Source organism: Pogona vitticeps, chromosome 12 (genome assembly GCF_051106095.1).
Source record: "Pogona vitticeps strain Pit_001003342236 chromosome 12, PviZW2.1, whole genome shotgun sequence".
NCBI lineage: Eukaryota > Metazoa > Chordata > Lepidosauria > Squamata > Agamidae > Pogona > Pogona vitticeps.
In genome coordinates, this window is record NC_135794.1 from 20,596,295 (window position 1) to 20,622,247 (window position 25,953).

Below are 25,953 nucleotides of genomic sequence, written 5' to 3' on the forward strand. Positions count from 1 at the left end.
ATCTTTCTGTTGCCTTTTGTAAAGGACAGTCCTTCATCACTTCTGATAAAATGTCCATTTCTGCTGTTTCCCATATCTTCTCTATAAGATCTTCCTATTTCAGTACCATCAGACTTTTCCAATTTTTGGCATAGAAAATTCTGGCTGCAGTAACTATGTATATAACTATATATTCCTTTGTCTTATCTATGTTATCAGGTATCATACTCAATAAAAACAGTTCTGGGGTTAATGGCACCTTACAAAGAAATATTTGTTGCAACACAGCATGTACTCTTTTCCAATACTGTTTCGCTACTCTCCCACTGTGCCTCCTTGATAGGGGCCGGATACACATAATCAATGTATCCATCATATAGCCCAGTGGTTCCCAACCATGGGTGACCCAGGTGTTCTTGGACTGCGACTTCCAGAAATCCCAGCCAGCACAGCTGATGGCAAAGGCTTCTGGGAGCTGCAGTCCAAGAACATCTGGGTGACCCAAGGTTGGGAACCACTGATATAGTCGATCAGTAATCACTGTTGGTCAAAAACCTGTCGGGAACTAACCAGAACGTATCACCCTGTTGGGTGTTCATTAACAAAGAGAAAAATGCTTGGAATATTTTTGGATAAGATCAAATATAAATGAAGTGGAAACCAGCATTTTGTGTGAGATTGACATCAAAGCTGTTGTAAATAAACTCAAAGAGAAAAATGCTTGGGATATTTTGGATAAGATCAAATATAAATGAAGTAGAAATACGTAACATTAAAAGGAACCAGCATTTTGTGTGAGATCAACATCAAAGCTGTTGTAAATAAACTCAAGCCAGAGAAGCTTCAGCCTCATCCTTCATGCTCACTCCTAGACACAAGGCATACTTTGGTGCAAAATGATCCTCCGTGCTTTACAGACTGAGAACCAATGGCCAGTAAAATAGCTTGTAGTAAATAATAAATGTGTCATTTCATGTATCCACAGTTTGAATTTCTCAGGGTTGTTCCTGGAGAAAAGAATATAATATAATAATAATAACCTTAGAACTACCAAGCTGGAAGGGACCCTATGGATCATGGAGTTCAGCCCCTGTCAAGGAGGCCCCAAGGGGGAATCGAACTCCCATCCTCTGGCTTCCACAGCCAGAGACCTGAACCACTAAACTAGCCAGCAGTTCTTGTTACTGATTCTTGGTATTATGGAACTTCCTTTAAACACAATCTTCAGTACTCAAGGAGCAGTGTTTCAGCAGGCTAAATATCTGCCTTTCCTCCCTCAGCCTTCACTTCATTTCACATTTGGTATACTTTCAGATGAGGGACGTGGTGGCGCTGCGGGCTAAACCGCAGAAGCCTGTGCTGCCGGGTCAGAAGACCAGCAGTCGTAAGATCGAATCCACGTGGCGGAGTGAACTCCCGTTGCTTGTCCCAGCTCCCGCCAACCTAGCGGTTCGAAAGCATGCAAATGCGAGTAGATAAATAAGGACCACCTCGGTGGGAAGGTAACAGCGTTCTGTGTCTAAGTCGCACTGGCCATGTGACCACGGAAGGTTGTCTTTGGACAAAAATGCTGGCTCTATGGCTTGGAAACGCGGATGAGCACCGCCCCCTAGAGTCGAACACGACTGGACAAAAATTGTCAAGGGGAACCTTTACCTTTACCTTTATACTTTCAGATGGTACTACCAACTATTAAACTTCTGGCTACCCTAATTGCCGATGGCAACCTGGTGGCCCCTAAAATCTGGAATACCCGGTCATGGGAATTACAACTGGAACAGATTCCTTTCCACGCCAGATTAACACTTTTTTACAATTTGCACAGAATTTTTTTTGGGGGGGGGGAGAGGAAATGACCAAAACATTAAACATAACCATATGTATAATGCCAACCATGCACATCTTGTTATTTTTAAATCTTTTGCTTGCTGTCCAGTCAGGCACATGATTGACTACTCAGTATCATGATGATGTGTGATGGCTAGTCTGTACAGAATCATCTATACAGTTATTCCCCTGCAACTGTGTAAGATAAGATCCAGGATAACATTTAAAAATTAGCAGTTGTATTTCTAAAGGAGGCTGGCTGATACAATTTTGAACATTTGTGACCAAATTTTAAGTGGTTCTACTGTAGCATTATTTCATTTTATTTTGAGGTACAATACCCTTCAATGAGATGAAGGGGTAGTATATGCAAACTGTTACAACACATACCCACGTAAAATAAATGCCCAGTGTTAAATCTCCTTTGTTTTCAGTCTTAATTTTGAGGTGTCTGCAATTCTCGACTCATCAGAAAAGGTTGGGGTGCAAGGAGTAAGAACTTAGTGCTTGAGTCATTGTGTTTCTGAGTTCAGGAGCCCATCAGCATCAGAATTTGTGTTTGAAACTCAAGATCAGTATTATTTCAAAATCAGTTTGTGAAAGTCTGGAAATATATAAAGTAGCTCTTTGGATCATGGTCAATCACCTCGGAAGAGAAGATGCTCAGGTCTGTATTTGAACACAAGTGTTGTCTTCCACCTGTGTATTGTGGAGTGGGTGGGTGTCTTTTTTTTTAAAAAAACTTATTACTGGAAGGTTAGAAGATGCCAGAAACTGAAATAAATTCTCAGTGGAATGCTGCATGCAAAAGCAGAATTTTTGAAGTGTTGACACTTTTATGTACATAAAAGCCTTTTCACACTATTCTTCTTAAAGGCTTTTATAGGGTTCCCTCTGAGCCTCATGAAAAGGTAAAACTTCCGCCTTTAAAGCAGGAGGAATATAAACAACAATACTCCATCCTCATTAAAAACACAAAAAAATCATCATCATTATCTTCTCACATTTCTTGAGTATGTGATGGAGCAGATCATCAAGGGGACTCAAAACAGTTTAGCTCTGTTCATGTAATGCTATGCTGAACACATCTTTAGATTTCCAAACTGCACAACCGAGTGGAATCCAGTTGGACTAACGACTTTTCTTAGGATAGACTATGAAGATTTGATTGCTCTTGGTTTACAGCCAGCATGCTTTTCTATCACCACCATCCATGAAACATGAAGCCAAAGCCTGATGGTATAATGAAAAGGCTCCAAGATGTGTAGCAGCAAAGAACTAGCTAGGGGAGCCAGCAATTCCACTTTCAGCGGTGCAAGGAATCCATGCCAGATTTTAGTTTGAACTTCAGGAGCTATCAAAGAGGCTGTACCTATCAGCCAAATAGGTTCAGCACCTTGGCCAGCACCCTTCAAATAGTCAAGTGAAACCGGAGCGGATTCACCACTCCATGAAATCAGAGCCCTTTGCCTCTACTGGTGCCAAACTAGGGGCCATCCTTGCCTTTAATAGAACCTCCACATTTTGACCGTCAAGGCCAGCCAGGTTTTGATTTTTGCAGCTCCCACAAAAGAGCCAGGTAAGCTTTGCTCTCACCAACAACCAGGAACATTGAAGGGTCAGCTCAGCAAAAACGAGCGCAGAAAACCCACACCAGGCAGTCCATTTTGCAAGCAAATCCCGCCTTGGCAGTTGATACCATACCTGCGCAGGTCCGGCAATTGGATCGGCAGCCTTCGCATCGCACCGGCTCCTTGATCAGGAACATGCCCGGCTTGCAACCCGTAACGCAGCTGTTGTCCACTAGACTGTCAGGGAAAGCACAAGAGAAAGCGAAACCCTGGCAGTATAGCTGGCTAAACATGCCCGGTCTCCTTGCAACAGATCCAAAAAATTTGAAAATCTAAACAGAGCCTGGTGTCTTTCCTGCTGAAATAAAATGTACAACTCCTCCATTCTAAATGCAAGGTTTCCACTCATTCCTATGGCCTTTTGTGTGCTTTTGTCAGATAGCATAGGATGGTTTCTGAACAGCTTTTTTTTACCGCTGTGTGTTTTGCCTAGTCAAGCTGCCTGTTCTTTTGGGCAGGAACCTCTCTCACCAGCTCACATTCATTATCCACCCAGTTTTGCTCTCCGGACATCATTCAACCTGCTCTTGCAGTATCTTATCTGCCCAAAGCAAACTATCCAGTTCTTAGCAATAAAGATTTCTGTTTTATTTCAAGAAGGGAGGAGGAGAGAAAGAAAAAGAAAAGGAAGAACAAGAAGGTGGAGCCTGTCTCAGCTTTCGTATTTCTGATACTGGAAGAACAATATCTCCTTCCTTCCTTCCTTCCTTCCTTCCTTCCTTCCTTCCTTCCTTCCTTCCTTCCTTCCTCCCTCCCTCCCTTCCTTCCTTCCTTCCTTCCTTCCTTCCTTCCTTCCTTCCTTCCTTCCTTCCTTCCTTCCTTCCTTCCTTCCTTCCTTCCTTCCTTCCTTCCTTCCTTCCTTCCTTCCTTCCTTCCTTCCTTCCTTTCTTCTTTTTCTTCTTCTTCTTCTTCTTCTTCTTCTTCTTCTTCTTCTTCTTCTTCTTCTTTTCAAGCAAGCTGAGAAAAGTTGCTCGTAAAAGCTCTTTAGGATGATTTGGGGCCCAGTCTTTAAAAGGTTAGCAAACAGCACAAAGAGACTTAGTATGGATTGTACCTGAAAACAGAAACATTTTTTACCCTTCCTGGGAAGCGGATTGACTTTTGGAAACTTGCAATTTTCTACTGGAGCCAAAATGCCATTATTGAGGCCATCACTTCAACCCAATTACTGCCCTATAAGTGAATCGCACGAGGAAGCTTCGGGCTCTGACGCAAAGCAACACAACCCCGAAAGTGCTCGAGGTAGCCTTGGGGGTTCTGCTGAACAAATCGTTCAGACAAAGCTCTTGGTGTCTGACATTTTTAGTTCCACTTCTTCCTTAGAGGAAAACGTATTGGCGGGACCCGTCTTCCTAAATTCGTTCGGGGCCGCCATGTATCATTTGCTTTCTGAAAGCAGGCTAAGTAGTTGGCGCTTTATTGCTCGGGATAGGGAGGCTGCCAACTGGGAGCTATAAACCATCTCTAGAGGCTCAATTCTCTAAGGAAGAGGAGCTCAGAAGGACCATCTAAATGGCTTAAGGGACGCCAGCTGATGATTCCCCCCCCCATGTAAGTACATTGGAGAGACTGAACACATCATAAACTTACGCTTTCCTTCTCAAAATCAAAGATGTAGAGTCATCCCTTACACCTAGCATGCTATTTTTGGCTTGTTGCTCTTCATTCTTCTTTGCCTGCAAGCACTTTGCATGTAGGGACCTGATAATTTTCTAATTAGCTTTTTTTCTTTATGGAGTGAAAAAACAGAAAGTAATGGAGGAGGTAAGAAATGTGTACAAAATTATACATCGTATAATTATACACATAGAGTAGACCTTTGGTCTAGATGGGTGGGATAGAAATCCAATAAATAAAATAAATCAATAGTGTGGACAAAATAGAGGGAAGTTTTTCTTCCTGTTTCCATAATAGCCTTGACTTGTATATCTTCTAGGGATATCCCCTGAAAACTGATTACTAGGAGGCTCAGGAGAGATAAAACACATAGTAGAGACTGGGGAACTCAGTGCCACAGGATGTAGGAATGGTTGCCCATCATGGGCAGCTTTCACAGGCTATGAGAAAACTTCCAGTAGATGATGGTCATTAATGGCTATGGGTCAGGATGGCTGTGAATGAGTTCCAGTGCTGGAGGCTGTATAACGTAGCATATCAGTTGTAAGGGAAGATGGGGATTAGAGTACAGTTGCATCTACATAGTACTGTTTGAACAGGACGATGGTCTAGGGAAGCTTTTAGACCTGCATGGTTCTTCTTATGTTCCACCTCAGGTCCAAAGACTGTTTTCCCCAGGACTGAGAAATGAATGGAAGCACATTCCCAACATATTGACTGGCTGGGTAGTTCCAGAGCTTAGAGATGCTTGTCAGAAAACTGATCAGCACATGCCCTGTGGAAGGGAGTCAAAGAAGTGGCCCCACTCCACCAGCAGGTTGACTGCTCATGTGTTGGTTGCGAAATCAGACACACAATTGTTGAGACAAAGGAAAGCACACCGAGGGGGAAACAGCTTGGGCAGTTGCCCTTAAAGCTTAGGTTCTTTCCCCATGGCTGTTGAGCATTATTATTAGTATTAACACAATATCATTAAAGTGGCTTAATTTGTTGATGTTAACATACCGGGGGGTGGGGTGGGGGGTGGGTGAGGGGAATATACAATCAGCTCATGAATTAATCTGTTGAACTGTTGAGTTTTGAAAAGAAATCATTTAAGACAACTGGCTGGCAATGAATTAAAGGACCACCATCACCAGCAGCAACTACAACAACTACTACTACTACAACAACAAATAACAACAACAACAACAACAACAACAACAACAACAACAACAACAACAACAACAACAACAACAAACAACACTGGTGCCTAATGAATGAATTTTCACAATAATGAATTGCTGTTGAAAATTCTATTGAATTAGGGGTTACAAACTCATTTTACCAAATTATTACTGAAGCCTGCCAATGTCTCATGACCCTTTATCGTAAGCCACCTGCAGGAACACTGAATCGAAAAGCAAGACATAAATAATAAACAATATGTGACTGTTACAGTTTCCCAGCACGACTGTTTACAACATAAAATCTATTCTGAGATGTTGCTTTAGGCACAGTCAAGCAACTGTGGGGTTTTTTTTATTAGTGTGCTAGTTCATTAATTTGTTAGAAAAGTACTGTATCTAAAACAATTTCCAGGTGTTTCCCGGTTTTCATAGGTAAACACAACTTAGGAACAGAGCAAAAGCCAAGGGAAAAGAGAGCAAAAAGATGGCAAGGTTAAAAAGTACATCCTCTTAGATATGTCCAAATGAGAAATATATTGGTCCGGCCTGTTTAACTCCTCTGCAATAAGTAAAAACAAGTATGTGTGTGTTTTAAAATAATAACCTGCATGGTACATGCAAAAGAGTGTTTTGTAAGATTCATCATAAACATATTTATTTACTCTTCCCCCACCTGCCCTTCCTCCTGCAGAAGGTGCTGTTACCTGTTCATTCTAATTATATCTACAGCAGTATAGGATGCAGAAAACAGGCGATAAGCCCTTAGCGAAGAAGCTGCTGAAAAGACACATTGACGGTGGAAAGCAGATCTGAAGTATCAAAACAGACTGCCTGTAGCTGTTTTTGTGATAAAGGACATTTCACTCCCAGGACTGCGGTGGAGGGCTGAACCATACCCAGAATTCCTACATGATCCCTGGAAGGGCCACAGCGCTACACCCTGCCCCGGCACAAACCATTACAAAAAATAAACAAAGGGAGGGACAAAAAGGTGCAAAAGGACTCAAGGAAAAGAACAAAGGAAGACAAAAGGAACATCAGTGCAGGAGATGGTACTTAAGAGAGAACCAATAGACCATCGGGATAAGCCCTTACCTGAAGCCCTCTTTGCACAATGTACATTTGTCCATTTCTCCAATACACTTCTTACAGTTTGGATGGCATTTCTGGCAACGCCTTTGACCTTTCCAGGAACAAAGCCGCAGGGAGGAAACCAAAAGACAGAAAGAACAGCTTCAGCTGCGGGAATTCACGAGCTGCAGATTGCTCTAATCTAAGTGGAACATGTAATTGTCCAGTCCCAAACAGAATAGGCTCAGTTTTTACCCAAGCTCAAAGATCTAATTAATTAACCCCTTAGCTTCAACCTTAGTAAACTCCTGCAAACACACACAAATAAAGACAGTTATTGTTTTAAAGAAACAACTGTAAAGGACCTAGTCAGCATGCCTAAAAACTCAGACAACTGAGGAAAAACAGAAGAGCAACTAAAAGTATATTTCAGACAACTGGCTTCATCAAGTCAGCTGCCTTACCCATCCAGCCTCAGATCTGGAGAAGTTTAAATTAACTCCACCTCTGATTACATCATTCTGGAATTTTTTTTATTTGCAATTTGTAAAAAGTTTTCATTTTTCCCTGAAAGCAGTGTTTCATCTCTTATCACAATGAACTTTTGAACAGAGCTGCCATCCTAAATTAAATGTAACTGGTAAAAGGCACAGACCACAACTATCCTTGATAAATGATGAATGGGGAGGTCAAATGGGGGGGGGGGAATGCCAGGCAGATCATTCAACTGGTTTAAAAAAAAACACATAATACTAAATCAACAGTTTTTGATGATAACCCTTCCCCCTTTCCTTACCATCATCAGAGTAAAATCCAGCTGGACACAGCATCACACATGTGTTTGTTTCTTGATGATGATAAAAGCCGCGCTTACAGGCTGTGCATGAGTTCTGGCTCTTGCTAAGACATGCTTCGCAACCCCGGTAGCATCTGCGGCATTTCCGCTGCACATTGTCCCCATAATATCCAGGAGGGCAGGAATTCACACACTTCCTGGGGGGGAAAAAATCCCATAACGTTCTAAGCTATTTCAAATAGAGATGCAAGGAAGACCGGGGGGGGGGGGGGCTCTTAACACAACTGGTGCTGCTCAGTGTCCTTGAACCATGAGCGCAGCAGCTGTTTCTGGTCATCTAAGTGCAGAGCTTGGAAACAATGTGCCAGAATAAACATGTTAACCTTGAAACATTCACTTTCATATTAAACAAGAGGAATGAATCTCATTGGGGGGGGGGGAGGGAATAGCATTTTAAAGATAACAAAAGTTTAAATAGCCACTTTTAAAACATTCTTTAGAAACATCAATTGGCTTCTCGTTTAACACAAAAATAATCATTTTCATATTAGCATGTTGAACTAATGCGTTATTTCCAAGCTCCTTCTGTACAATTTTTAGACCAGTCATTCACACATGCCTTCAGTGACCCCAAAGTCAATCCCTTCTTGCTTTACAAAGACAGTGGGGCAACGTCCGTTGGAGTCAAACTTGGCTACTGCCTGCCGTTTGAGTGACTGGGAGGGACCTTTCTTTGCTGGGGGGTGACTGTCAATCTAATCCAGCCCCGCCTCTCTGCTGAGTGCTCTTTCCCTCTCTTTCGTATGTTGGAAGAAGTTGTTCCGTGTTGTAGGTCTGTTCACAACTCTAAGCAAAAAACCATTTTTAATCTTTTACCTACAAATGTCTTGGAGTAAGTCAATGAGACTTTAAGTGCCAATTAATAAGAAAAGGGGTGGACTATCTGGGGAACTTGTAGCTATTCTTCTGTGAGTCTCTGTAAGGCTAAGGTGTAGTAGAAGGAGCTTTGCCAGAAATTCAAAGCATCTTGGGTTTGGGAGGCTGCGTTGCCATCCAATATGCTCCTGATGTGACAATCACAAGGGGAAAAAAATGATCACAGAATTTGCCACTGTGTCAGTTGCCATAGAAATTCAGTAGTAACTTGAATGCTCTCCAGAGTAGGTCTTTGGTCTAGATGGGCGGGGTATACATCTAATAAAATAAATAAATGAATAAAGTAACTGCAAGAGCTGTTATGTAGTAGAATTTCTGGACCTTAGGAACACCCTGTGTCACATGGATGCAACTCATCTGAGAAAAGAGAACATGTATGTGATTGGACTCAGAACAGGAACCTTTATGTAAAATATAATGTTTTTTGCTGCTTCAGGAAATAAACACATGGGGCTCAGTCAAACCTCCTGCATTTAATTCCTCCCCAACCACCCCCCGCCATCGCCTCCCTTTATTTTCCCCGGGCTGCTACTGATTACCTGCCGGCTTTAGCGCTTCCGAGGCTGTAATGGAAACAGTTCAGGCATTGGTCGGCGTGAGCCCCATCACATCCTTGATCGCCACATTCCGTATGACACGGACCTTAGAGAGACAGACAGTTCTGCTGAAAGAAGAGATATGAAACTCTTCCTAGTTCAACCTACAAAATCGTTTCTGGTGCGTCAACATCCTATCAGAGCCCCACCGGACAGCACAAAAAATAAAAATGGAAATATTCTAGGTAAAGATAAAGGTTCCCCCTTGACATTGATTCCAGTCGGGTCCGACTCTAGGGGACGGCGCGCATCCCCGTTTCCAAGCCGTAGAGCCGGCATTTTGTCCGTAGACCGTTTCTGTGGTCACGTCGCCAGCGTGACTACAAAGTCTTAAAATAATGTTGAGACTCCAACGTCCACTGGTGTCAATTCACACATTGAAGTGTACGAGCATCTGAGTTCATCTTTGGTTGTCCGACTGGACAACTAACCTTGAGCCTCACAATCCCAACCAAAGTCTCCTATGGATTCTAAGACTCATTCTTGACACCACCTGCGTGTCTCCAAAAGAACCCCTTGGCCAACGTGAGGGCCGTAAACAGGCTCACGACAACATCAAAAGTGCAAGATTCTCATGTCAAATGCTGCCATAAAGCTGAAGCATATATGTCTCTAGGCAAGCCATGTTATGGGGTGCACAAAACACAGATCCTGGATCTGAGGGATGGTTTTCAGAGTGCAGCCAAGCTCTGTTGTGTTTAAGTCTAATTTCTTTGGGTTTCATCAACTTTTACGGGACCACCTGGAAAAATGAGATGAACCACCACAGTAAACTGCCATGTGAATAATTAAATAATACAGGAGCAGTGCTTGGAAAGGAAACAAGGCTGCATCTGTGGCCACTTTTAACATGAAACGTAGGCTTGGGATTCAACCAAAAAACACTCACTTGCTCCTGAATTCTCAGTACTGTTCAGTACACAGGAAGAGGTTGTACAAACTAAGAACCTTGTGTGTTACCAACAGAACCTAACATTTATCTTGTGAGCATAATGTTAGTAAACAGCAGCTCACATTATTTTTGCTTGTCTTTTCATGGGAATTAACCTTGCACAAAAGCTAAAGTACAAGAAGCCAGAAAGGATCGCGTGACAACGTCGCTTGGGTCTGTTTCCTTATTCCAGCCCTGAAAGGTGCCGATGTCAACAGAGGATTTTCCAAACCGTCGTGGCTACAGCCTTTTCAGGATGCAGGTGTGGAGGAAAAAGTCAGTTTCATCCCCGTTGTCCCCATTTTAGAACTACGGAGCTGGAAGGACCCAAAGGGTTCTACGCACAGAGAAATGTGCATCTGTATTCTGCAGAGTGCAATTGCAGAAAAAAAAAATTCAAATTCCAGCGTAAACAGGAAAGGAACTTCTGGCAATGATAAAAATGACCCAGTTAAAGTAGCTTCCCGCGCATCTTGCCCAAACCAGACAGGAAATGAGGAATGGAGCACCACTTCCTAGGCATCACCTCTGGAATTTAAAACAGTGGTTTGAAGAGTAAATTTTCTAAGCTTTGATTTGGAGTTTGCCCACTTAATAAAGGCTCGAGGACTGGGCTGAGCTCTCTAGATGCTGTTGTCGTTATGTGTTGTCAATTCAATGAGCGATCTCCAAAAGGTCCCGTCCTCAACAGCCCTGCTTAGGTCTGGCTTCCTTTAGTGACTCAGTCCATCTTGTATTGGGTCCTCCTCTTTTCCTGCTACCTCCAGCCTTTCCTAACATAATATTCTTTTCCGGGAATCAGATTCTCATGATATGCCCAAAGTAGGACAGCTCCAGTTTCATCATTTTTTCCTCCAGAGATAGTTCAAGTTTGATTTGATCTAGGACCCACTCGTTTGGTCTTTCTGGCAGCACACGGTATCCGCAAAGCACATTTCAAATAAATCATTTGTTTTCCTTGTCAGCTTTCTCAACTGTCCAGTGGCAGCCAGAGATACAAGAGCGTGGATGATCTTAGTCTCTAGCGACACATCCTTACACTCCATGATCCTTTCAAATTTTTTCATTGCTCCCTTCTGAATCTTGATCTTCCTGCTGGTTACTAGGCTGCCGTTTCCAGCTGGAGTGATAACTGAATCAAGGTTTACACAATCTTTAACTATTTCAACTTCTTCACTGTCAGCATTAAGTTGTGTAGTTCTTCTGTAGTCATGATTTTTGACTTCTTAATGCAGTCCTGCTTTGGCACTTTCTTCTTTCATTTCCCCTATAAGTTGTTTCAAGTCATTTCTGCTTTCTGACAACAGGATGGTGTCATCCGCATCTCTTAAATTCTGACATTTCTTCCACCAATTTTCTCTACAAATTTATTTTTTTTTCCTAGAGGCTAACACTCGTTAACCTGCCTGCCTGCCTGCCTGCCTGCCTGCCTGCCTGCCTGCCTGCCTGCCTGCCTGCCTGCCTGCCTGCCTGCTTTCTTTCTTTCTTTCTTTCTTTCTTTCTTTCTTTCTTTCTTTCTTTCTTTCTTTCTTTCTTTCAGGCCACCTTTCTTCAGATAACGGGACTCAAGGCGGCTTATTATATTAAAAAGTGTAGAATTAAAAATGCAGTAAGATATACATAAAAAACCCCAATCAAACTGATTAAAATGCAACTGAATAATTAAAATTGGGGAAAATGTTAAAAACTATCTTAACTAAAAAATGGTATTCAAGGGTTCATTCGTGATTGGTAAAAGCCTGCCTGAAAAGGCTGGTCTTCAGCTGTTGATGGAAAGATTTTTTAAAAAAGGAGGGGACCAGCCAGATCTCCCAAGGTAGAGCATCCCTTAAGCTGGGAGCCACCACAGAGAAGGCCCTCTCTTGTGTCCCCATCAACCATGCCAGCACTGGCAATGGAACTAAGGGGAGGGCCTCCTCGGATGATCTTAAACTCCGAGAAGGTTCATGTGGGGAGATGTGGACCTTTGGTATGAAAGAACGAAAGCAGCAAAAACTCCCATATAGACATGGTGAAGGAGTGATCACATAGAAAAATAGCCCATGTTTTTCATAGAGTTTCTTAGAAGTCATTGGCATAACATCTGACAGCTGTGGTAGAACAGAGTGGAAGAGACTCCTGATATTACAGGATGATGCACTATCTCATCTCCTTTTTTGCAAAGAGGCAAAAGAAACAGCTGTGGTTGTTTGTTCAGAGAAGCAGAATCTGGAAGAAAGGAGAGGGGTGTTCTGCCAGAGAAGGCTTTAATTGTGCTTTTACTCTGCCCCATTCACTGAACGAAATGCAGGAACTCCAATGACATCATCTTCCATTTATAACTTCCCTGTAGTTCCCTACAGTGCCTTCTACCTCTATTCTAAGATTGCCGAGGAGCCGAAAGTAGAATATCTGCCCAAGGATCTTTTTACTAGAAGGGAAGGAAGGGGCTTTGGGCACTTTACCTGTGTAATCATCTTCCTCTTCGTGGATGTCCATCTGACTTTGGAAGAAAGCCGTTTTCGAGGGCTCCGTGTCAGGGGATGGCATCTCCCACATTTTGGGCCTTGGTTGTTGGGTGCTGAAGTTAGAATACGGAGGCTCCGCCGTTCCATACAAAATGAGACTCCATTCTTTTAATTTCCCTGAAAAAAAAAAGGGTGAAGGATTCATCAGCACTGGCTCTGTCAACCAACAGTAGTAGCAGCAGCAACAATAATAACCGTGGTTGGCCTTGTCATCATCAGCAGCATTATTGAGTGGTTCAAGTTACATATAAATGTCCTAATGACAAAAAGTATATGCGGATGACTTTTTGAGATATAGAACCAAGTACAGTGGTGCCTCGCAAAATTTCATTGTTAAGCGGTTTCATTGTTTGACGAGGTAATCGTTAAGCGAGGCACCACTGTATACAGATTGACAGCTCAGATGTGGGGCAGTTGACAGTATGAGACCCATAAGTCAGTGTTGAGCATTCCCCATGTGGCAAAACCAACTCAACCAACAAACCCAGTGCGCATAGATATGTATATATACACACATGCACACACCCTCCTTCAGGCAAAAATAAGGTTAAGCTAGACCACTTTCCATTCTAAGAGAGATGTTTAGAAAGAGAACCATTTAACATTTGTATTTCCCATTTCTAGGACGAAGGGTAATACTGTATAATCCATTGCATCTAGAGAATTAACATTTCTGGAAATTTTGAAGCCATGTAACACAGCTTGGGGGGAAAAACCCCATCATAAAGCGGATTCGTCGTGGAATGGGGTAATCGTCAAGCGGGGCACCACTGTAATTAAGTTGGAAGGGTTCTACTATAAGGCCATCAAGTGCAAGAAGGGGATGGGAACCTTCGGTGTACTCTGTGCCTAGAAAACACAGGAAGGGGTTAAGTGAGAACTGACTCGAGGACACAAAATTATTGTGTTATCATTATTTTCACAGAACATCTAGCAGAATAAATGGTATCCACAGAAGTTACAAAGCATGTCCCAGTGGCTGCACATTGCAGGGGGGGGGAAGAGTTGCGGTGAGCAAATAGTCTCCAGGGAGAAATAACTCACTATCACAACTAGAAGCACCCCAGGTAAATGTAAGCTGCTGGCTAATTCCTCAACGGCATTAAAATATCTACTGCTCTAGACCAGATTTCCAAGTTTCCTCATTCAATACTGCTCCCAAAGACCAGGCCCACGCTCCAATGTCTAGTATGCTTCGCTTGAAACAGACTCTTTAAATCTCGTTAATTCCTAGGAGGATACGTGTGTTAAGATTTGATCATAAGCACAATCGCTCTGCTTTTCCTTTACACTTCCCCGGTAGTACTTTTAAAAACAAAACGTAATAGTTATAAATCAGCCTGATTAAAATTTCAAGGCACGAAGGAAACTCTTCCAATGAGATGCTCTACCCATGCAGGCCAGGCTGGTTTTCAGGCTTAAAAAAAAAGAAAAGAAAAAAAGAATAAATACCAGTGGGCTTTAGAACTAATCCACCGGAGTGCAGAACAAATTTGTCCTAAAGAGTTCCAGAAAAGCCAGGAGGAAATATCTGATTGCATGGATTTATAGCCTCTCTCCGTGGTGAATGTATGTAGCGAGGTAGTCAGGAAATGCACAGAGCCCCAAATCCTTTAAAAAAAAACACCACATGGGCAAGAGCCATCACGCAGAGTTCGCTAATTTCTGGATCACTGCTTGTCACATAACTGAGCACCTGACCAGGTAGGCGAGCATCTTCCTGAACTTGACATAGGAGAGAAGCGTGATGGCCACTGCAGGCAGGCTAATTTGCATGAACAAATGCTTGTTTATGCTAAACTAATCGAACTTAATTCTTTTTTTAAAAAAATAAATGTGCATAAAAAATAAAGCAACTAAAAATAATCTACGTAGACACTTACTGTGCATCACCAGGACCAATAGAGATAATCTATTCCTTCCTTTTATGGAGTTCCATCCTCCTTCCGAAAATATATTGTCTCTTGCAAAGGTACACAACCCTTCTCCTTTGTTAATACAAAATCAATAAATTCTACCCGTGTATCTCTAAACACACTCTTATTTAGCATTCCATTCCTTACTCTAATTTTGCATGTTAATTTATAATCAATGGCCGTTTTCCACACTTCTTTATACCATTCAGACCACTAAAAGAGAGAGAGAGAGAGAGACAGACAGACAGACAGACAGACAGACAGACAGACAGACAGACATCATGGAGGTAGTGAGGTGGGTAGCTTGTAATGAGGAAAGGAGACAGACAGCCCTTACCCCAGTAAACACTGGGGCATCACTGGGCAGTTGAGATTGATAATCAGCACCCATGTCAAGCCTGCACCTAGATTGTTAGGTGGCTGCCTCTGCTACAAGGAAGATTCTAGTCCTCATGTTCAAAAACAAGGTTTAAGAAACTTGGCCTTAGATGTACAGAGTTGAATACATTAATCATCAATCTTTAATGTAAAAATCACCACACCAGTTTTTCTAAGAAATTAGGAAACTTAGCTTGAAGAAATTCCTTTGCTCAAGTAGTTCTTTTTAGAATCAGTAACTGGGGCAGGTTAATCAGTCTCTACCTTTATAACTGTGCATTAGCTGCTTCAAAGGGTAACACACAGCCTTGCTCATTCAGACGTGCCAAAAGGGATAAATTCCAGCAGTTCTACTAAGCCATCCAGGCAAGGCAATACACGGTACACATATACGAAGCAGGATAAACCATACTCAAAAATTTCACCTGAGTGTATATTTCATTTAATTTCGGTTCCAAATACAAGGCACGTGGATTTGAAAATGGGGAAAATTCTTGCAAATGTGCAATGCGCTGTTTTAATCTTGGAAAGAAATGGGCAGTTGAAGGGCCAGGGCTGTAGAGAAAGCCTCCTCAGAAGAAGAGAAATAGATCGCCAAGGTGCAAAGTTTAAGCATCAGAGAACTCCAGGGGATTGAATGTGTGTCCCATGTTCTGGTCTATAGCAGTTTTCTGGAGTTAAAAAATAATAATAACTGTATCTTCTAGCTGCCAGATGTTTTCCCCTGAAGCTGATACGATAAATCCATCAAGTGTACGCTTAAGCTAAGAATCTCCAAAATGTTGCCATGCCTAGGATGCACACTATAAATCTATGGACATTTTGAAAAACACAGGGCATCTCTGTCCAAAGACTCTCATTAAGTCAGATTTGGCACCCCTCCCCGTGTAGCCCCACATGAACCTCTGGATGACAGCCACTTATAGACCCTTCCAGTTCCCGCAGGTGTTCCTGGCTGTTCCGAAAAACAAAGAAAGAGGTTTAACGGTGAGGGCTTTCTTGAGAAGTGATAAGCTCATAAAAATATCTGGGCAATCACAGCCATTTATGCCGGGGTTGAACCTTGAAGGATTTGATTCATATGAAAAGGACCCCGGGGTCTTCCACCCCAAACAACCTCTGATGCCAAGCTTTCAAGCCGGCTGGAAAGTCACAGATTCTTACACCTCCGTCATTCAGTCCACAAAATCATCTGGAGGCCTTTTTAATAGCATTTCTATCCGGGATATTTAATGCTGTTTTGCTCCTGCTGGAGCCAAGAGATGGAGTTTCGGAGAACACTGTCTCCTCTTGTCTTACAACAGGTGGGAAGTTTCTGAATCTCATTTATGCCTCCAGGAAGGAGGGAGATAAGAGGCCAGAAATGTAAACAGGAGGAAAGTTCTGAGGAAAGAAAAGGTTTATGTCTCCGGTACACACGCACAACACAAACACAAAGGCGCAGCCTATTCCTTGGTGTTGCCATCTCTCTGTGGGACTGCAAATTTTAAGAAGTAATGTCGGAGCAAGGAAGAAACGGATCTAGACCATTTGGGTCTAGACAGATCCTGAAGCTCAGGCTCCAGTACTTTGGCCACCTCATGAGAAGAGAAGACTCCCTGGAAAAGACCTTGATGTTAGGAAAGTGTGAAGGCAAGGGGAGAAGGGGACGACAGAGGACGAGATGGTTGGACAGTGTCATCGAAGCGACCAACATGAATTTGACCCAACTCTGGGAGGCAGTGAAAGACAGGAGGGCCTGGCATGCTCTGGTCCATGGGGTCACGAAGAGTTGGACACAACTAAACAACAACTAGCCCTACGCCTGAGTTCGGCACAGTTGGGCAATAAATGCTTTCCAAAAGGATCACACCACAAATGCAAAAGCTTTTCCAGTACCTTTAAACAGTGGAAAGACATTTGCAGATTTTCAAAATATTACAGCCAGATTTTGACCAGTATTAGGGCTCTCGTACCTGGAAATCAAGGACATTTGCACATACAAACATGCATTGACATTACCCCGATATATCTCTTTCTCTGCTCTAATTCAATGGCGAGAGAGGCGAAAGAACAGAGAACTTTTTAAATTTTTAATATTAAATTTTTAAATAATCTGTCTAGTTGACAAGCCACTTCTCTGGGTGGCTTCCAAGAAAATAACATATATATACAGACAAAGTTGACAGTTGAACCTCGACAGGAAGGGAGTTTCAAAGCAGGGAAGCCACTACTGAGAAGGCCCAGTTTCTGGTTGATGACTTTTCCTTATACATTAACATCAGCACCTTGAATTTGGCCTGGATGTTGTGGATGGGAACCCATAGCTTTCCAAGAGCTGCATCCGGCCTGGAGAACGTGTGAGCTGCGACTCACATGTCCCCACCCCTGCAAACCATAAGGTGCAATTATCATGTCGTCCGGTGGTTTCCAACCTTGGGTCTCCAGATGTTCTTGGACAGCCACTCCCAGAAATCCTGGGCGAGCACATCAAGGGGTGGAGGCTTCTGGAAACCAATAACATCTGAGGACCCCAGTTGGAGAACCACTGATTCAAAAGGGGTCTCTTAAGAGGAGAAAGACATCACAGCTAAGCAGAAGGGGGTTCCCTTCTGCAAACTGAAATTAACGTGGGGCTTTATTTCGTGGTTGGTCTGTGGGAAATAAGCACGGGCTGGATTTCCGGGCCTACGATGGGATCTGAAGAAATTGTGCGTCAATTACGCATCCATTTCCGTTAAGACATAACTGGGCTTTCCAAGAGCAAGTAGGTGGAAAGCGGCTTTCGACAGATTATGGCTCCCTCTTGGAGACACATTTGCCCTCAGACAGGCACTTACCTTGCACCTCTGGGTTTCGAACATGAGAGGGCTTATCCTGAATCTCCAGCGTCCACTCTCCGGCGGCTCTTTCTCCCCAGCAATGAACGGTCATGAATTCCCAGTGATTAAAGCCTTCACTGGAGTCATCATGCTGCCTGTAAAGGAAACGGCGGAGTAAGAGGTCAATTTAGAGACTCCTCAAGCAGAAATCTTCTTGGTGGGGCTTGTGTGGGGTTCCCGTAATTGACAAGATGCCAGGGTTATGTGTTGGTTCCATGCCTGGCCACACACCTAATTGCACCCCTGAGTCATCAACCTGGCATCTTTCTCAATTAGCCACATCAGGTTATGCAAACCTTGAACAAACACCGGTAAGATTGAGGTCAAAGAATTGTTGCAGACATCTGTATGCCGCCCCTCCTTGGACAATACAGGCTTATCCAGAGGTGGTAAAGCTCCCCTACATATCCATCCCGCTTCTGCCTGAAATGCTGAGAGCAAAATCCTTTCCACTTTCCCTCAAAGGGTGTGGCATTGAAGAAGTCATTAAGAGAAAACAACAGCAACAACATCTGGACAGCACGTTTGCTTCAACTTTGACAACCCACTCAATAAATTGGGGGGAAAAAGAGGAGATTTTGGTTCTGTTGCAGATGTGCACACTCCCAACCGTGCTGAACCACTTTTACCAACATGTGGACCAGAGCATTCACATCTGTTCCATTTGAGCTCCACTGTTGCATAATCATCATCATCGTCATCTTAGAACTGCAGGGCTGGAAGGGACCCTATGGATCATCGGGTCCAGCCTCTGTCAAGAAGGCATAGTGGGGAATTGAACTCCCAACCTCTGGCTTCACAGTCAGATACCCAAACCATACTATGTACGGTGCTCCTAATATTGCTGGGTTTTTGTTTGTTTGTTTTTAGCTCTGAGGGTGTTATTTCTGAGATCTGCGGCTGATTATGATACTGTGTGAAATTCTATGGTATGGTTCTCAAAGCCACAATTATTATTCTTTTCTTTTACAAAAATTAAAATGAGACACAGCTAACAAAAAAAAGTCCAAACCCTTCACACACAAAAACACACAAAAATAATTCAATACAAATGATTCCTCCCCCTTGCCACCGAATTCGGAGATATAACCATTTTTCCCCCCTTCATGACGGAGCCCCATTCCCTTGGCAAAACTACATGGATTCTTGTGAAGGTACGCAGCCCATCCTTTTTTTAAAAAAACACAGACTCAGAAAACTCTCCCCACATATCAATAAAGCTATTCGTATGTATCAATCCCTTTTTAATGTTCGTTTTCATCCTATTGGAACTGCAGAGCTGGAAAGGACCCGACAGATCATTGAATCCAGCGCCTGTGAAGAAGGCCCAGGTGGGGGAATCGAACCTCTGGCCCCACAGCCAGAGACCTAAATCACTGAGCAGTTCATATATACAAAGAGGTAACTGGCTGCCTTTTTGGGGACTAGAGGAGTGGAGATTCCCCTGGCCTCAGAGGAATCAACTTGAAGCATCAGCATTCAGAGCACTGTAGTGACCCAACCCTCATCACTCTCTACAGTGCAAAAGCACAGGAGAAAACTATAATGTAACCCAATAACATCAATCTCCAAACCGGGAAGAGACTGTTTGGTCCACCAGATCTTTGCAGACCGACAGCTACAGGCAATGATTGACACATCACCGGACTCTTTTCTTATTCAACTGGCCTCTGGCCCCTTTGCTATTCACTTATTGAAACCTGATAAGCCTCCCTTTTATCATCCTCTGGCCCAAGTACAGGCACTCAAAGGCATAACTGGATAACGGCAGATATTTCCGGTGACTCTTACCGCCTTGCCAGAAGTTGGGACTTCGTCCCAGAAGGAGAAGTCAGGCTGATCTGCAGGTCTCCTCGCCGAGGATGTGCGATAGAAACTCGGACGACAACGTGCTCCAGATAGAGAATGTGGTGGTCCGGATGGTCGGCGCATGCACTGGTTAGGGTCGCGGTCCGCACGGTCTTGTTGGTGGGGATGAACCTGAACGTTTTGAAATACAGAAAGACCGATAGCCCTCAGGAAACCCAACTCATTATGAAATGGGTTTTCCTTTAAGCGGAACAAAGGGGATCAGAAATGTTGCCAGTCACATCCAGCTAACCAATAAATATCTACACTGTTGTCTTTTTTCTTTTTTAAAAAGATTTCAGTACGGGTTCCAATGTATGTGAAGAAAACCCTGAAACGGGTTTTCAGCGACACTGCAAAGCAACAAAGCCATCCAAGCTACAGAAATTTAGGCTGAATATCAGGGGAAAAAATCTTCTGAACTGTTAGAGGAGTACGACAACAGAACCAATGGCTTCGAGAGGTGGCGAGCACTTCGATGCTGGAGGCATTCAAGAAAAAATGAGACAACCATTTATCAGAGCTGATTTGATTTGGATTCCAGCATTGAACTCGATGTCCTTATAGGCCCCTTCCAACTCCATTATTTTATGATTCTAGAAGCAAAAGATGTGGAAGATGAGACAGTTTGAAACAGCTCACGATGGGGAGAAAAGGAAGGTTAAGTCATCTAAATAAAAAGGCCGGCATGTTTTAGGCCTTTCAACAAATGCCTGAAATACACCAGCACTGAAGCCTGACATACAGAAGAGGGGAAATCATTCCACAGGGCAGGCATCGCTGAGTGAAGACCATGTCTGTGTTGGCAAATTGAAATCCATGGGTCATGAGAAAGATTACAGTTGTTTCCCGTGATGGTACGAGTAGTGTCCTAGATGGGTTTTATTTTATTCATGTCTCATGGAAGAGTTCCATGGAAGAGTTCAAAAAGATAATATTTCACTTGGAATTAGTAGGGTGAAATTTCCGCAACTGTGCAACCCTCTACATGAGGTTGGACTACCACCGCTGGATGTGCTGAGTAGGGTTGATGGGTAAAGTGCAATGGCATCTAGAAGGCCACACTTTTCATACCCTTGCCCTCCCTGCTCCTGATAATTCGCATCAACCGCCTTCATCATCGTCATCATCATTTTAGAACTGCAAAGCTGGAAGGATCATCCTATGGGATCATCAAGTCCAGCCCCGGTTGAGAAGGCACCATGGGGGAATCGAACTCCCAACTTTTGGCTCCATAGCCAGAGACTTAAACCACACAGCTAGCCAGCAGTTCTGCCACCATCCTTGGCAGCTATTGAAAAAAAAAGGAAGAAAAGCTGAGAAGGTCCAGATGGGAAGAGTTTCTAAACATTGGGGGTGAGACGTAATTGCTTGTGATGACATGCATGAGATAAATTCTGGTTGTAGATCTATCTGGTTCCCAACCTTGGGTCCCTGGCTGTGCTGGCCAGGATTGTAGATCTATCTGGTTGTAGATCTATCTGGTTCCCAACCTTGGGCCCCTGGCTGTGCTGGCCAGGATTTCTGGGAGTTGTAGTCTAAGAACATCTGGGGACCCAAGGCTAGGAACCACTGTGACATGCTATGAGGTCTTTTTGCTTATTCCTAAGGCTGAACAACACAATACTGAACACACATGCCATTCTCCTAAGGTCCAAGCCAGTGTTGCCATTTATGGCTACGTGGGCAGGAAATATTTGTTTTTATAGCTGGGGAAGCAATAAAATAGGCAGCTCCACACCCTGCTGCCTGAAGTTGCTTTGGCAAGGCAACATCTTTCCATATGCTTTATCCATCCAAGATGACCGATCATGCCACTGGGAGGCCTGGATGTGATCCCGGAGTAGAACCAGCCATCGGGGTAATCAGACAAGCTCTCGTGGAGCCATGAGGTTGAGAGCCAGCAGGGCAGATATTTTGTCCGATCTGCTTGCTGAGATACAGCTGGGCATCCACTTCGAGGAATTCCACCAGGGAGTGCCAGCTTGAATCCAGGCCAAGACATGACTCCTGAACTTCTCTAGTCCTCCAGAGGAAACACAGACCCTGGATAGGATCCGGGAAGGATACAATTAGAAATGATGCTATTCCTGATTCACCAGCTGCAGAACGGAAGATGCCAAAGAATATGGAATGCCATTTTCCAGGGAATCTATAAAAGAAGATCAGGATGCATTGCTGACACCCAGGAGTAAGGATGACCCATGGGAAAACCGTTGCAGAGATGCACCGGAGAGGCTGTCAGTGAATCTTGAAAGAGGTTCTAGAGATAGATGAATGGTCGTGTAAGTGGACAGTGGGTAGGAAGGCACAATCAATGGCCAGCTTATACCCAAGAGATGTGGGTCAAGCTGAATAACTGAATCAAAGCGAGCAGCTTGAAAGGAGCCATTAACTCACAAGGGGATTGAAGGCCAGCCACAGCGCTGTGTCTGTGATATGCACACAATAACCCTGTAATGATAATGGATCATTCCTATCGTGTACCTGGTACACTAGGAACTTTGTCAGTCACTCAAAGGCTAGGGGATAATTTTGCAGCTCTTTTGGTTTATATTGCATTTCGTTTGTTCAGTTGAGACAGTCTGAATGTTTTAGGTTGATGTCATTTTAATGTGTTGTCTATATTTTCATGGTAAAGGTGCCCCGAGAATAAGAGCAAGACACAAATAAATAATAAACATTTCTTTAGACTATATGCCTGGTGGCAAGGCATGTGTTAGCTCTAAAGTCTGCACAATGCCTAGCCATTGCAGGGCTTTATACATCAATCAATCAATCAATCAAACATCATCTACTTAGGTTTTAAGTTGAAACTGGTATATGTTATACCAATCAATGTTTTTATAATTTTGATTGACAGTGTCTAGTATTTTTGAACAAGAAGAAGAAGAAGAAGTAGCTCAAGGCAACATACTTAGAACTGCAGAGCTGGAAGGGTCCCGATGGATGACTGAGTCCTGCTCCTATCAAGGAAAATCCAACTCCCAACCTTTCCTATGCCACTGAGCTATCCAGCAGTTCATTATTAGGGTTGTTGTAAGTTGGTTCAAACGCCCAACCGCTGGCTCTGCAGCCAAATGCCTAACCCAGTGGTCAGAGAACAGGGGTAAATTACCCCAAATTGGATAAAAATGAAAATTCTGGGGGTAATGAGGATGAGCAGAGTCCCAGTATTGATGCTCTCATATCCAAGATGAAGCAACATCATTTCTCCAAAACCTGAAGTTTTCAAGTAACTTGAAGCTTTCAAAGTAATTCTGAATAGATTCAATAAGATTTTGAATTCAAATAATGTATGATTTCCTTCCTTTCAAATCAAGGGGGTAATGTTGGTGTATATAAAAATTTTTGTGTGTGGGGGGGTAAAAGGTAAAAAAAGTTCCCTGATCCCTGGCCTAACCACTCAGCTGTACATGTTTCCTCAACTAATTTTATCTTGTAAAAACTTGTAAAGACTCCCTGGAGAAGACCCTGATGTTGGGAAAGTGTGAGGGCAAGAGGAGAAGGGGACGACAGAGGACGAGATGGTGGGACAGTGTGATCAAAGCGACCAACAATGGCTCTGTAATTTTGCAATAAGCCATGAGGTCTAGACTTAAAACAATGTTCTTGCAGGATAAAAGGCCCATAGATAGGTGTTGTGTTAGACTACACTGAATAACTCCCTGGTGCTGTTGTTTTTTTCTGATTGCAACCCATCTGCTCCCCACAACAGGAGGGAAGGGAGAGGGAAATTGTGGCTCGCACAGACAAGGAACATAAACCGAGTCAAAGCTGAACCGTTTTCCATCAGAGTTCAGAACAAGTTTAAGAAGTTTAGTAATTAGAACCAGTCTTTAAGACAAAAGCTATGCTGAGTCCGATTGACAGGGAGGGGGGGGGACATTTTGCCGCAAAGGGAAGAAAAAGGAAAACCCAACTTGTTTGAGTTAGATTAAGAGGAGGATGAGAAAGCCAGTCTGGGAGAGGTGTAGGAAATCTCCCGCTCTTGTAGCATTATGAAGACTCATCCCATCAAATTGACCCAACAAATTCTGAACCATTCCTTGAGGGGGGCAATTCCAGATGCTACCCCTTCAGCCAAATCATGGGAGGGAGTCCGTTGCACTTACACAAAGATGCTGCAACCTCTCATCTCTTGGCAAGGCATTTAAAACTTGTTGGACTGCGTTCTAGGGAGCTTTGCAGAAGCTTTGTCTTATTGTTGACCGGCGGGACCTGCACCAAGAGGCAACAGTGTGGGGGGCTGCTTTTCAGGGGTCCAGCCTCTGTACTCTATCCCCCTTCAACGATTACACAATATTCCATGTTTCCAATGAAAATAATTATTTGGGACCCTTTGAGGGGGAAAAAAACACCTGTTCTTAGGGGGTGTTTTGAGTAACAGCGCACAGAAAGCCCTACCAGGACTTCAGAGGTTGGAAAGAAGAAATATTCCCATTCGCACTCACCAGGAAGATTTCTTGTTTGAGCCTCCGACGCAGACGTGCTGGGCAGGGACCGTCTGCCATTTCTTGGCTTCCACCACGAGAGCTTCGGCATCCACCAGGCCAAATCCATACAAATGGCTAACTGGAAAGAGAGGTGTCTCAGAGGTTCACTGGTTTATTACAGAACGGTGATCGTGTGCACAACCACAGAATGTTGAACTCTTAAATATCTTTAAAACCTTTAAAACCCCGGACGGATGGTCTCTTTCAGTTTTCTCGTGTTCTCCACCCCCAGTTACCGTGGCCCCGAACACCACTATTTCGTTATAGTTCAGGTCTCCCAGTTTATTTATTTATTTATTTATTTATTTATTTATTTATTTATTTATTTATTTATTTATTTATTTATTTATTTATTTATTTATTTATTTTTGGACTTATATACCGCCCCATAGCGCTACAAGCACTCTCCAGGCGGTTTACAATTTAATTATACAGGCTACACATTGCCCCCCCAGCAAGCTGGGTACTCATTTTACCGACCTCGGAAGGATGGAAGGCTGAGTCAACCTTGAGCCGGCTACCTGGGATTTGAACCCCAGGTCGTGAGCACAGTTTTGGCTGCAGTACAGCGTTTTAACCACTACGCCACGAGGCTCTTAATTGCCATTCTGTGGCACTCAGGACTGCCAAGGTTGTGGTAGAGTCAATGGATGTTATTGTCCGTGACCCATGTAGGACTTTTTAATTTATTTATCCTTTCTTTATTTAAAATATTTTTACCCTGCCTTTCTCTTTAAGAGAAACCAAGCCCATAGAATGCCACTTGAAACGGCCCTCTTCAATTCTCTTTTGATGAGCGCCCCGTTCTTGATAAAAGCATCCGCAGCACTAAGCAGGATATGACCACACATTTCTCAACAGATCTTTCAACACACTCGCACCAATGATTTCAGCCAAAGCATAAACACACAGCAGAAGATCTTCTGAAGTCACGGATGGGCTGGCAGGAATGTTATCGCTCCTTCGCTAATGTTTCATACAAAACTGGTTCAAATCAATAAATGAGAGAAAGTCAAATTCTGTATTCCAGCACATACGCGTGGGCCAGCCTTAGAAATGTTTGCACTAATCCTTCTGCCCACAGCACCAGAAAAATACGGTTTGCGTCACTGAGTAGGCAGAAGCCTCGATGTTGCCCATGCTACATATTTACATTTGAGTACAGTAGATCAAGAAGTGAGATCAAACCCTCTCCATGGCGTGAAATTCAAGTCAGGCCTTGCCTCAGATGAGAAATGTTTCTTATAGCAAAAAAATCCACACATATCTGTAATAATACCTAAGCATTTTCAATTTTGTAAAGCTGTAGAGGAAAACCAATACGGTTATGAGCCTTACCAAGAGTGCGCATTTATAAGACTCTTCCAAGAGAGTGTGAGCACATGCGCACGCGT

At 43.3% G+C, this 25,953-nt stretch overlaps 1 protein-coding gene across 1 annotated transcript in view; it reads right to left on the reverse strand.

The window, feature by feature from the left end:
* The window catches only part of PCSK6 (proprotein convertase subtilisin/kexin type 6), a 72,938-nt gene that overhangs the window by 4,619 nt on the left and 42,366 nt on the right, over positions 1–25,953 (reverse strand). The window contains exons 11-18 of the mRNA XM_020781733.3: positions 24,518–24,638; positions 20,007–20,195; positions 18,174–18,310; positions 12,998–13,177; positions 9,566–9,668; positions 8,091–8,287; positions 7,319–7,406; positions 3,511–3,614 (exon numbers count right to left, since the gene is read on the reverse strand). Of these exons, the coding sequence (XP_020637392.3) occupies positions 3,511–3,614; positions 7,319–7,406; positions 8,091–8,287; positions 9,566–9,668; positions 12,998–13,177; positions 18,174–18,310; positions 20,007–20,195; positions 24,518–24,638 (1,119 nt within the window). The remainder of the gene's footprint in view (positions 1–3,510; positions 3,615–7,318; positions 7,407–8,090; positions 8,288–9,565; positions 9,669–12,997; positions 13,178–18,173; positions 18,311–20,006; positions 20,196–24,517; positions 24,639–25,953) is intronic.